The sequence below is a fragment of the Netta rufina genome, assembly GCF_964035555.1.
Source record: "Netta rufina genome assembly, chromosome: 8".
NCBI lineage: Eukaryota > Metazoa > Chordata > Aves > Anseriformes > Anatidae > Netta > Netta rufina.
In genome coordinates, this window is record NC_140131.1 from 22,011,185 (window position 1) to 22,024,746 (window position 13,562).

At 43.4% G+C, this 13,562-nt stretch overlaps 1 protein-coding gene across 1 annotated transcript; it reads right to left on the reverse strand.

Moving 5' to 3' along the window:
* Positions 1 to 719: 719 nt before the first annotated feature.
* LOC311211859 (E-selectin-like) lies at positions 720 to 12,280 on the reverse strand. Its single transcript, XM_084290832.1, has 17 exons — positions 12,162 to 12,280; positions 11,825 to 11,891; positions 11,008 to 11,391; positions 10,134 to 10,241; positions 9,012 to 9,197; positions 8,389 to 8,571; positions 7,747 to 7,932; positions 7,107 to 7,289; positions 6,482 to 6,667; positions 5,847 to 6,029; positions 5,203 to 5,385; positions 4,556 to 4,741; positions 3,734 to 3,919; positions 2,647 to 2,763; positions 2,177 to 2,198; positions 1,996 to 2,068; positions 720 to 1,644 (listed from the first exon to the last, which is right to left on the reverse strand). The coding sequence occupies exons 2-16, from the start codon at positions 11,859 to 11,861 to the stop codon at positions 2,011 to 2,013; spliced, it is 2,388 nt and encodes a 795-aa protein (XP_084146958.1). The 5' UTR covers positions 11,862 to 11,891; positions 12,162 to 12,280; the 3' UTR covers positions 720 to 1,644; positions 1,996 to 2,010.
* Between the last annotated feature and the right edge of the window lie 1,282 nt (positions 12,281 to 13,562).

Consider the following 13,562-nt stretch of genomic DNA (forward strand, 5'->3'; position numbering starts at 1 on the left):
ATAGCACAGCTCCCTCGGCTGTGCCAAGGGCCAGGGAAGGGCAGCTACAGCAGTGCCCAGCCATCAGTAGCCCAGGGCAGTCTGGTTACAGTGGGGGTGGAGGCCCCTGGATAGTCACCCCAACTCCCCAGAGCTGTGTTTACCAGCTAGCCCATGCTCTGCCAGCCCCCCACTAACGTCCCAGCAGAAAGGCCTGGGAAAGTCCTGCATGGGTTTGTGCTGTTAACTGTGCATCAAGGTCACTACTTGCTTTTCTTTCTGCTCTCCTCTCCCTTCTGAGCATCTCTATCTCCAAGCTCACTGCTGGTCCAACCACCTGCTTTATGGGATGCATCACTGAGCCCTCCTCCTTCCTTTCAGGACCAGGAATGCTGGTTTCGGGTCTAGCTATGACTGTGCTGGCTCCCAGGTAGTCAGTGCCATCTGCCGGCTACTCTTTCCTTGACTGCTATGAAAACATGGAAAGCTGAATAAGAGAGCAAGCTCTGCAGACTTACTGTTTAACCAGTCCTTCCCCCACACCCTCATATTCGGCTCCTGAAACCACATATCCACAGTGCACATTTAAAAGATGAACGCTTTCAGAAAAGGAGCATTACATTTAAAATGTTTTATTAAATAATGTTACAAATAGAACAATACATATCAAATTCCAAGTCATGCAGATGTTTAATTTATGGTTATAACTTAAACATAACTTACGACTCATTTAAAGTCCTTTAAGAGCTCTATAAATCATACTTGCAATATATATATATATATATACACATACAAATCTGAGACTTCCATTTTATTTGCAAGTTATATGCAGGCATGTAATCTTACAAACATATCTGACATTTTAAAATGGCCTGTGCCCAGATCAGTGATCAGAGACCTACTCAGGAACAGGTGCTTTAAACATTTACTGTTAACAGCACAGAAATACCCACAGTAAAATTCACTCAAATTAAATATTTAAATATACACCTGTATTACAGTAATCCCATGGGGATGAGATCATTTCAGATCTACTTGCTGCATTCAGAAACTGAAGTACCTATTACAAGCACCAACATTCCCAGTGCTATTAGCAAAAAAGTCCACAAGCTTTCTGGGACATGCAGCAGAAACACAAGTAACCGTCCATTTATGTCAGGGACATCATCTTAAACTGATTTCAACAATAAACCAGATCAATGACTTCAAAGCAATTCAACAAATGTTTCTTAATCCCAATTATTTTGTTTCTGCAAGTATATCCCATATGTCTCCAGAGAAGACATCTCCAGCAGTGTAGTAAGTGATGTGAAATAATGCATGTCTTCACCTCACCTAGGTACCTTTGAGCAGAACAGAGGAGAAACCAGCCTCCTCTTTAGGCAGCAGCTTACTATTTGCTCACCATCTGGACAAGAGATGGCAAGCTCCCAGTTATGATAACTACATGACTGAATGCAGACAGTATTTTGCCAGAAGGCCAGAATTTTGCCCTCTGCTTGTTTGTCTTCAATGAAAATACCAGACAGCTTGAGTTCAAAATTTGAGCAATACACAAGGTGAATCATCTTGTCAGCAAGAGGTAAAAACATCTGGACAGCTGCTGATCTGCATGCAGTTTCATTTCCTGAAAACCTGAGACATAAGTAAAGATGGCTTCAATTCCTGCAGAGAGAACAAAATTCCACTATAAATTAGAAAATTGGCATAGATTTGTATTCGCTCTCATGTCAGAGGAATTTTGTATGCAGCAGGCAGCAAAAATGCACAAAAGTGTTCCTAATGTTATATACAGCTAGACAGGCAACTCAGCACAATCATCCTTTAGGAGCTGAATAACCATTTCCAAATAAATTGATCAGCTTCTTTAGGAACTTTTATGCAATACCAAGATGCATATTAGGTACCCCAAAGTGCATATTGTTATTTCTGCAATTGTACAGCAATTAACAGTTCTGATTACTCCTGCAATTAAAAGGAAGACAACTGGGAAGTGTAGCGCTCTTGCATGCTTACCTGAAACACCTGAAGTTAAGCCATCTTGCCAACATGCTGGAAACTGCCTTCAATAGTAAGGCTCTGACAGCTGCTATAAAACAGAAATGAAAAGTACTTTAGCGATAGCTGTTACGTATCAAATGGATTTTAGAAAAGTGATTCCAATGCTTTTCATGCTGATTTTTGAGACACAACTTACCTGGAAGGAGTGAATTTCTTTGCTGCAAGAAGAAAGAAAAACATTATCATTTCAAGATGAAAGCCCTCTCATGAAAACTTTTTTAATTAAAAACTTTACTGTATATTTGATAAAGAAACATTGATCTAGCAACAGAAATCTCATAGGCAGTTATTACTGTGTTGTTATTAGCCCAATCTCAAACTCCCGCTCACTTTTCCTGGCAGTAATTACTGATGAATAGCTGTTTCTTTTCCCTCCCCTCTAATTATTTTCTTAAATTATTACTTTAAAAAAAAAAAACAAACAACAAACTTTTGGATGTTTAAATGCTCATTGTAAAGCCAAATGTAGCACATATGTAGGCCTTCTGAAAATAATTTGGTAATTTGTTTAAATGAGCTTTCACTTTTTCAAAAAGCCTTTTGAATCTGGAGGTACCACGCACACACACAAATCAGGAAGGTAAATAAAACAGTCCAATCTCTTACCTTTTTTTCTTAAGCGTCTTGCTAGCCAAAGGAATAATGATGCTGTGGTCAACACAGAGGCACTTGTGGCTGCTATACCCACATAGACATAATTGACTTGTTTGGCATGTTCAGAAGCTGAAAGAAAAAAGTTTCAGTGAGACCAGGACGCACGTGAGGTCTTTGAAACCCTGTTTCTTCCTTTTCCTTGTGCTCTTCGGAAGAAACCAGTATTGCTGCTTGTCACTTGCTTGTTCTACCTCTTGCTGAGATAGGGGACATCCTGTGCACAAGATGAAATGCTACATGCCAAAAATTATAATTATCCCACCTGTTGCCAAAGCAATGGCAAGGCAATAGGCTAACTATCCCAGGGTCTGTCTAACCTCCAGCCACAAGCTAAAATTTATGCTCTCATAAAATTTATGCTCTCACATTCTGGTTCCTGCTGTGGTTTTGTCCTCTTTGAAGAGTTCCACTGAAACCAATGAAATTATTCAAGACTCCAAACTATGCCCAAATAAAGTGGAGTTGAACTCTTAGCATGTTAAGCAAAGACATTTCATGCGGACCAAGCATGTTCCTACTGAGAACAGGGACAGCTCTTACTGCCTTGGATGGGAAGGCAAGGCTGAGACTTTTGCCCTGTAAAATTACAGCCTTTCACAGAAAAGCTCTATGAGTTTCTTGGGTGAACTGCTCAGCTGAAGACTGATCACACCAACTTTACAAATCTATACTTTTTCCACTGAGAAGCAGACTGAAGAATGTAAAATCCCTACAAAGTTATACTTTTCTAGAAAAGCTCCTTATTTATATGCAAATAGCTCAAGATTGAAAATATTTTATTATAGAACAAACAAAACCATCCAAAGTCAGGTTAAGGCTTTTGTTGTTTTTAAGAAATCAAGATTCCCCACCCAGACCTTTAAGGAATTTTCTCCTTTATTTTCAAGGAATATATTCAGAGATTTCATTAAGCTTTTTTTCTTTGTGCACTAGAAGTTCTAACTCACTGGTTGCTGTTATCTTCTCTACCCTTACATATCTCCTTTACTTGACTAGAAACCCAGTGACACTTTTGTGTGTCTATTCATAGATAAAGTACCTTCACATGTGGGCAGACTGGCAGTCCAGTTTCCTGAGCTATTGCATTTCAGAACATGAGAACCACTGAGCTTCCATCCTTCTGAACAAGTGAAGTGGCAGGATGTGTTGTAAGTGAAGTTCCTAGTATCAGGTGAGCAAACCATAGAGCCTTTCTCAGGATGCGTCAGTGCTTCACATTGCACAGCTGAAACACAGGAAGAAATGGAAATACAGGAAAAAAATGTTAAGAGTCATCTTAAGAAAGTGCCTTTCTTGTCTTTTACCCTACTCTTTGCACTAGTAAATGTACACTACTTTCAAAGTAATTTGAATTTATGGTGGAAACAATTCACAGAGCCAAGATGACACATTTTTAAGGCAAGGCAGGTCACAGCTGAAAGCATAAGAACTCTGTTACCTCTAACCTCTACTGAGGCCATGATACACCCAACCTTGCACACCCAACCAAGGCTGGAGAGTGACTGAATTTAACCTGGAACCTCAGGGAACAGGACTTCACATTGACAAGAAAATATTTACCAACTCAGGAATTCTTAACTTTGCATTTTGGTAATGCCTCTGACCACTGTCCTTCTGCCATGCACTGGAGGGGCCCTCCAGAACACAGCCCTCCTGGCAGTCGAAATCACAACAGGAGCAATAGACAAGATCTCAAGGGACATGGTCACAGGTCCTAAAATCTTCTGGCCAGGTTACAGCCTCACACCTCACAGCTGTAACATCAGGATCCCAAGAGCAGTCAGCACAGATATTTAAGGAATTCAGCATGCTAATGCTGATAGCCTCAAGAGCTCGGGTGTGCAGGGATAAGGAAAGGTACCTTCACAGGATGGCTGCTCCTCTGTCCAATTCCCAGAAGATTCACACTGCAGTGTGTCTGGTCCTTTCAGGACAAATCCTTCCTCACAATTGAACGTGCAGTTGGTACCCCAGGCGACATTCACAGAGGGATCAGAGCAGGTCACAGAGCCATGAGCAATGGGTGTTAAGGCAGGGCAGGTCACAGCTGAAAGCATAAGAACTCCATTACCTCTAACCTCTACTGAGGCCATGATACACCCAACCTTACACACCCTACCCAGGCTGGAGACTGACTGAATTTAACCTGGACCCTCAGGGAATAGCATCTCAGCGTGTTCCACATTGACAAAGAAATATTTCCTAACCCAGGGATTCTTAACTTTGCATTTTGGGAATGGCTCTGACTACTGTCCTGCCATGCACTCAGTGCTGGAGGGGCTCTCCAGAACACAGCCCTCCTGGCAGTCGAAATCACAACAGGAGCGATAGACAAAATTACAAGGGACATGGTCACAGGAAAATAAAGCTTCTGGCCAGGTTACAGCCTCACACCTCACAGCTGTAACATACAGATCCCAAGAGCAGTCGGAACAGATGTCTAAGGAATTCAGCATGCTAATGCTGAAAGCCCAAAGTGCTCAGGTGGCCAGGGATAAGGAAAGGTACCTTCACAGGATGGCTGCTCCTCTGTCCAATTCCCAGAAGATCCACACTGCAATGTGTCTGGTCCTTTCAGGAGAAATCCTTCCTCACAAGTGAACGTGCAGTTGGTACCCCAGGCGACATTCGCAGAGGGATCGGAGCAGGTCACAGAGCCATGAGCAATGGATGGAGCAGGGCAGGTCACAGCTGAAAGCATAAGAACTCCATTACCTCTAACCTCTACTGAGGCCATGATACACCCAACCTTACACACCCTACCCAGGCTGGAGACTGACTGAATTTAACTTGGACCCTCAGGGAATAGGATTTCAGCATGATGCACGTTGACAAGAAAATATTTCCCAACCCAGGAATTCTTGACTTTGCATTTTGGGAATGGCTCCGACCACTTTCCTTCTGCTATGCACACAGTGCTGGAGGGGCCCTCCAGAACACAGCCCTCCTGGCAGTCGAAATCACAACAGGAGCGATAGACAAGATCTCAAGGGACATGGTCACAGGTCATAAATCCTGGCCAGGTTACAGCCTCACACCTCACAGCTGTAACATCAGGATCCCAAGAGCAGTCAGCACAGATATTTAAGGAACTCAACAGGCTAATGCTGAAAGCCTCAAGAGCTCGGGTACGCAGGAATAACAAAAGGTACCTTCACAGGATGGCTGCTCCTCTGTCCAATTCCCAGAAGATTCACAATACAGTGTGTCTGGTCCTTTCAGGACAAATCCTTCCTCACAAGTGAACGTGCAGTTGGTACCCCAGGCGACATTCGCAGAGGGATCGGAGCAGGTCACAGAGCCATGAGCAATGGATGGAGCAGGGCAGGTCACAGCTGAAAGCATAAGAACTCCATTACCTCTAACCTCTACTGAGGCCATGACACTACCTTGCACACCCAACCAGGCTGAAGACTGACTGAATTTAACCTGGACCCTCAGGGAATAGGATTTCAGTGTGTTGCACATTGACAAAGAAGTATTTCCCAACCCAGGAATTCTTAACTTTGCATTTTGGTAATGCCTCTGACCACTTTCCTTCTGCAATGCACTGGAGGGGCCCTCCAGAACACAGCCCTCCTGGCAGTCGAAATCACAACAGGAGCAATAGACAAGATCTCAAGGGACATGGTCACAGGTCCTAAAATCTTCTGGCCAGGTTACAGCCTCACACCTCACAGCTGTAACATCAGGATCCCAAGAGCAGTCAGCACAGATATCTAAGGAAGTCAGCATGCTAATGCTGATAGCCTCAAGTGCTCAGGTGCGCAGGAATAACAAAAGATACCTTCACAGGATGGCTGCTCCTCTGTCCAATTCCCAGAAGATTCACACTGCAGTGTGTCTGGTCCTTTCAGGACAAATCCTTCCTCACAAGTGAACGTGCAGTTGGTACCCCAGGCGACATTCACAGAGGGATCGGAGCAGGTCACAGAGCCATTAGCAATGGGTGTTAAGGCAGGGCAGGTCACAGCTGAAAGCATAAGAACTCCATTACCTCTAACCTCTAATGAGGCCATGACACTACCTTGCACACCCAACCAGGCTGAAGACTGACTGAATTAAACTTGGACCCTAAGGGAATAGGATTTCAGTGTGTTGCACATTGACAAAGAAATATTTCCCAACCCAGGAATTCTTAACTTTGCATTTTGGGAATGCCTTTGACTACTGTCCTTCTGCCATGCACTGGAAGGGCCCTCCAGAACACAGCCCTCCTGGCAGTCAAAATCACAACAGGAGCAACAGACAAGATCTCAAGGGACATGGTCACAGGTCCTAAAACCTTCTGGCCAGGTTACAGCCTCACATTTCACAGCTGTAACATAAGGATCCCAAGAGCAGTCAGCACAGATGTCTAAGGAATTCAGCATGCCCCAAGTGCTCGGGTGCGTAGGGATAAGGAAAGGTACCTTCACAGGATGGCTGCTCCTCTGTCCAATTCCCAGAAGATTCACAATACACTGTGTCTGGTCCTTTCAGGACAAATCCTTCCTCACAATTGAACGTGCAGTTGGTACCCCAGGCGACATTCGCAGAGGGATCGGAGCAGGTCACAGAGCCATGAGCAATGGATGGAGCAGGGCAGGTCACAGCTGAAAGCATAAGAACTCCATTACCTCTAATCTCTAATGAGGCCATGATACACCCAACCTTACACACCCTACCCAGGCTGGAGACTGACTGAATTTAACTTGGACCCTCAGGGAATAGGATTTCAGCATGATGCACGTTGACAAGAAAATATTTCCCAACCCAGGAATTCTTGACTTTGCATTTTGGGAATGGCTCCGACCACTTTCCTTCTGCTATGCACACAGTGCTGGAGGGGCCCTCCAGAACACAGCCCTCCTGGCAGTCGAAATCACAACAGGAGCGATAGACAAGATCTCAAGGGACATGGTAACAGGAAAATAAAGCTTCTGGCCAGGTTACAGCCTCACACCTCACAGCTGTAACATCAGGATCCCAAGAGCACAGATATCTAAGGAATTCAACAGGCTAATGCGGATAGCCTCAAGTGCTCGGGTGCGCAGGAATAACAAAAGATACCTTCACAGGATGGCTGCTCCTCTGTCCAATTCCCAGAAGATTCACACTGCAGTGTGTCTGGTCCTTTCAGGACAAATCCTTCCTCACAAGTGAACGTGCAGTTGGTACCCCAGGCGACATTCGCAGAGGGATCGGAGCAGGTCACAGAGCCATGAGCAATGGGTGTTAAGGCAGGGCAGGTCACAGCTGAAAGCATAAGAACTCCATTACCTCTAACCTCTAATGAGGCCATGACACTACCTTGCACACCCAGCCAGGCTGAAGACTGACTGAATTTAACTTGGACCCTCAGGGAATAGGATTTCAGCATGATGCACGTTGACAAGAAAATATTTCCCAACCCAGGAATTCTTGACTTTGCATTTTGGGAATGCCTCTGACCATTGTCCTTCTGCCATGCACTCAGTGCTGTAGGGGCCCTCCAGAACACAGCCCTCCTGGCAGTCGAAATCACAACAGGAGCGATAGACAAGATCTCAAGGGACATGGTCACAGGTCATAAAACCTGGACAGGTTACAGCCTCACACCTCACAGCTGCAACATCAGGATCCCAAGAGCAGTCGGCACAGATATCTAAGGAATTTAGCATGCTAATGCTGAAAGCCAAAAGTGCTCGGGTGCGTAGGGATAAGGAAAGGTACCTTCACAGGATGGCTGCTCCTCTGTCCAATTCCCAGAAGATTCACACTGCAGTGTGTCTGGTCCTTTCAGGACAAATCCTTCCTCACAATTGAACGTGCAGTTGGTACCCCAGGCGACATTCACAGAGGGATCGGAGCAGGTCACAGAGCCATTAGCAATGGATGGAGCAGGGCAGGTCACAGCTGAAAGCATAAGAACTCCATTACCTCTAACCTCTAATGAGGCCATGACACTACCTTGCACACCCCACCAGGGCTGGAGAGTGACTGAATTTAACCTGGACCCTCAGGGAATAGGATTTCAGTGTGTTGCACATTGACAAAGAAATATTTCCCAACCCAGGGATTCTTAACTTTGCATTTTTGGAATGGCTCTGACCACTGTCCTTCTGCCATTCACTGGAGGGGCCCTCCAGAACACAGCCCTCCTGGCAATCGAAATCACAACAGGAGCAATAGACAAGATCTCAAGGGACATGGTCACAGGTCATAAAACCTTCTGGCCAGGTTACAGCCTCACACCTCACAGCTGTAACATCAGGATCCCAAGAGCAGTCAGCACAGATGTCTAAGGAATTCAGCATGCCCCAAGTGCTCGGGTGCGTAGGGATAAGGAAAGGTACCTTCACAGGATGGCTGCTCCTCTGTCCAGTTCCCAGAAGATTCACAATACACTGTGTCTGGTCCTTTCAGGACAAATCCTTCCTCACAAGTGAACGTGCAGTTGGTACCCCACCTGACATTCGCAGAGGGATTGGAGCAGGTCACAGAGCCATTAGCAATGGGTGTTAAGGCAGGGCAGGTCACAGCTGAAAGCATAAAAGAAAGCACAGACATTAGTCTGGGACATACTGAAGTGTTTTTACTTTCCTGAAGCTTAGCAACATATCCATTCCAGAGAAGCAGCTTTAGAAAGGAGACTTATTATCCTACCATTTCAGCAAGCAGATAGGAGTTGAAAGATCTCAAAATGGAAGACTGACTGTTTTAAGACAAGGTTGTAAATTCATCTGCAGCTCATGACACCAGCTAGTTAATATCAAAAGTTTTCCCAGTTTGACTGCTGCTTGGTGATGTATGATGCTTTTACTTGCTTCTAACAATAGCTTATTGTATGCCAAACACCTCAAAAAATAGCTAGTCAGGAGTACTTGGCCTGATGTGAACAGTCAGACAAGATCTTCTCCATTCCCTGTTCTCCACTTAAAGACAGAAAAGGTTTTCCTTACTTCGTAGTCTAAACCAAGATTGGGACATTGGCCGCTTTATCTCTTTAGGATGAGGGAGACCTGTGTGCTGCAATACAATAGCATCTTCACCAGAGAATTAAAGTAATGAGCCAGAATCTCAGTTTGTATCCACTATAAGCTATGTATATGTATCCACAGAGCTATGTATAACGTGGAAATCCCATCTATCATAGTGTTATAATGTCACTTTTTCATGATGGAAGAGGGGCAGACCACTCCCTGTAAAAATTACAGTATACTGGTTCCAATTTAGTCAGCTCATAGCCTTTTTCACACCAAACTGTGCATGGCAAGTTATAGGCAGAGCTCTCCAATGAATGGTTGCACTCAAGATTCCCATGATCAAATTTCGGTACCTCATCACAAGTCTTAACTTCAAAGAAGCACAAGGTACAGTCACTCTCTTTGGCTAACAAGGCAAATAAAGCCAGACAAACTGAGCACTAGTTAGCATGACCATCTCCCCAACTGGAAAGAAGGACGAAACAACCGTACCAAGTTCGCAATTCCTCCCATAGAATCCAGGGTTACATTCGCAGGTGTAATTGTTAAAACCCTCGTTGCATTGCCCATTGCCACTGCAGGTAAACTCATTGCAAGAAGCTGCAAAAAAAAAAAAAAAAAAAAAAAAAGAGTCAATCAAATAGAGTCAGCAATGGCCACTACTGAAACTTGGCTGGTGCTTCATTTATCTTTCTGGCACTAAACCAGCACTTTGTACAGCAAAAGAAAATCAGGGAATTTTGCTATATAAGGCTATCCCATCATTTCACAGAATCATTTCAGAAATCAATAGCTTTGACAAACTAGCTCACAGGGAAAGAATTCCACCGGCTGGAAACTCCATGACCACTTGTTCTCAGTTATTAGCAATAATTAAAATGTAAAAGGAACAATATACTATGGGGTTGGCAGAAATCCTCAGAGACATTCTTCATTAACTCACCACAGCTCTGATTTGGCAGATTTCACTTGGCTATTTTTGTGATAGATTTATTTTTTTGACCTCTCTCTACACAAATCTAAACCAGTGTTCTGTAGTTAGTAGAGACAGATGCCTCCAAAAGGACAATTCTCATCTAGCTCAGTCACCTACTTCAGAGTAGGATCACCCATCTTCTGGAAGAGACTGTTTTTCTCCACTGATTATGGAGAGGGTCTAATAACTCCCTTAGAAAAGATGGATGATATTCTGGGAGCTAGAAGGTAGGTAAGATCAATCCAGCTCTTAGAATAAGGTCAACCTCAGCTCTGTAAGGATAATTGTACTGGTGTTTACAGGGTTAGGTAGTTAGTATGTAAGGCCAGGTTAAACAACACTATCTCATCTCCACAAGGGCTCACTGAAAAGGACTTTCTGATACCATACCTCTATAGCACAAGGCGACCTTTTCTTTCGTACACCTCTCATCATTCCATTTGCCATCATCCTTCCCTCTTTTGATGTAGATTTCAACACAGTCCTCGTTTCCATCGCCATTTGGCTCCTTTGTAGCCCAGTTTTTATCTTCGTCGTTCAGTGGTTCGTTTGTTGCTACCCAGGTCCAGTTATTATTAATTTTTCTGATTCCAATCCAGTAGTAACCCGGATTGAAGGGTAAGGCTTCATTGAGGTAGTCATTTATGCTCTTATTTTGAATGGCAACCAACTTAGCGTGATGGTTGTGGCACCACTCCTCTGCACCATCATATGTCTCGTTTGTATTTGAATAAATGTATATCCAACAATTCACCCCCTCCAGTATTGTAAGCCCTGGAACAAAAAGATGGCAAAAAGTTGCTATCAGACTTTTTCCTCTCCTTCTCTAGAATAGGATCCATAAAACTCTACAAGTACTGCACGTTTGTCAATATCTGAAACAGCATAAAGGTAGCAGCAATTATTTGATAAATAATTAATCAGCAAGCTTCAAAACAGGTTATGTCACCATCAAGCACAGCAACTTCAGCCTGTGAAACTATGTCTGATCACACAAAGCTCTGCAGACTTCACAGTAAATCATAGTAGCCAATTACATCTTTGACAGGTAAGCAGGGCAACGTCCCATTGCAGCTACCGCTTTCTATGGGAATCCAGTCTCAAGCTAATTAGGTCACATTCAAAAAAAATCTGCTTAATTCTGAGCTTAAACCCAAGCACACTGACATTACCATCCATCTAGTTTTCTGCAGACATACACACTTACCATAAGCAAGAAGAGATAGGAACCACAAGCAAGTCATGTTTCTGAGTTTTGTCTTTTATGCAGATGGCTGGGAAAGATCAAAGGAACACATTTGTATGGAACATACGCTGTTTTTTTACAATTCAGTATAAAATATCATTCACTTAATCTCTTCTACATCTAAACGATCTTTCTAAAGAATTAAATAAGACTGCAGTTCTTGGGAGATTAATCACCTAAAACAGTTCTAAACGTCAAGATAGTTTTAAAATAGTTTTTTAAAAACTAACAGAATTTTACCTATCCAGTCGTCCTCTAGCTGAGCAATGAAATATAATAAAAGTCCATTTATACTCACAGGTGTAGCTGTATTGGTCAGGTGCTATAGAAGTCCTCTATTATTTAGCAGGGACTGCTGGATATTAGTTAAACTGTTGAATATGGACTTGAAGATTCAACTCAAAGCATCCAGACATCCAGACTCTGTGCCCCTTGCCTTTACTACTGCCTTTTATTCTCTCAGCCAGCCTGTCCTTCATAGTACGGGAAATCCCGCATGGAAAAAAAAAATTCTTGGAAAACCCCAGGATCACACCCTTACAAACTAAGCTTGATGTTTCCCCTTGCCAATCAACCCTCCCACAAAGACTTGCTGTGCTGACAAGCTGCCAAGTGCTGGATTACAGTTTTACTGACAGAAACACACAATTCCGGGATATCAGGAAAGAGCAAGAAGAGTTTGCTGCATGAGTAAGCAGATTCCAGCTTTTCTCCTAGAAAGTTTTACACCCAAGAGGCACCAGCTCTTTGGGCATCTCAGTAAGAAAGGCACTGAAATCAAAAGCTGGTTAACCAGTTTGAGTAAAAGATGAAAATTGCAGCACTGGGTGAGCCCTTCCTTCTGGATCACAGCATGCTGTGCAAAGTTCCCGTCTATGGTGGAGTTCACCAGCTCCAGATTTATTAGTGGCCATACAGGGTCTTGTTCACAATATAAATTCAACTGCTGATAACTGTCAAGCACACAGGCTTTGCTTTGACCTAATTATCTAATTATCTAATTATCTAATTGTATGCATGTAGGGTATCTATAGGCTATCTTCTAGGGTAGGCATATAGGGTATCTATAAGAAGCACATCAACTTCAGCAGATCTTTTCCTCAAAACTAGGACAAGGCGTAGCACATTCTCTTAAAAATCAGCACAACAAGTGCCTTAAGAATGGAAATATATCAACCTCTTTCTAAGTGAGTTATGTTAAGATATGCCTTTCAATACCAGCTGACATCTACCAGCACTCCATTCCACCTGGAGCTGGCGACGGTAAATATTACAGCAGAACAGGTAGGTCAGGTAAAGGCATAAAGCAGTTTCAAGAACTGGCTTTTACTTTTGTTGAAAAAGTAAAACATTTGTGAACACCCATAGCTTGATAAATCTCTGCCCATTCAGAGAAGGCAAAGAGAACAGAGTAAGCAGTATAAAATAGCACCAGTTCATATCAAAATACCAGTTCCCTAGAACTTGCAATGAAGTCCTTGAAAGCCTGTCAAAATCAGCTACCGATTAGAGTGAGAATTAAAAAGAGCATGCTGAATATTTGCAGGGAGAGGCAGGTGTGAACTAGGAAAGCTAGAACCAGACGTGCTGTCAAGAAACTCTGAAAAGTTGAGGTTAACTCCTGGCTATTCTACAGCCACGTTCTGTGACCTCAGGCCTGGGCCAACTTCTTATAACCACCAGACTTCCAGAGACTTAC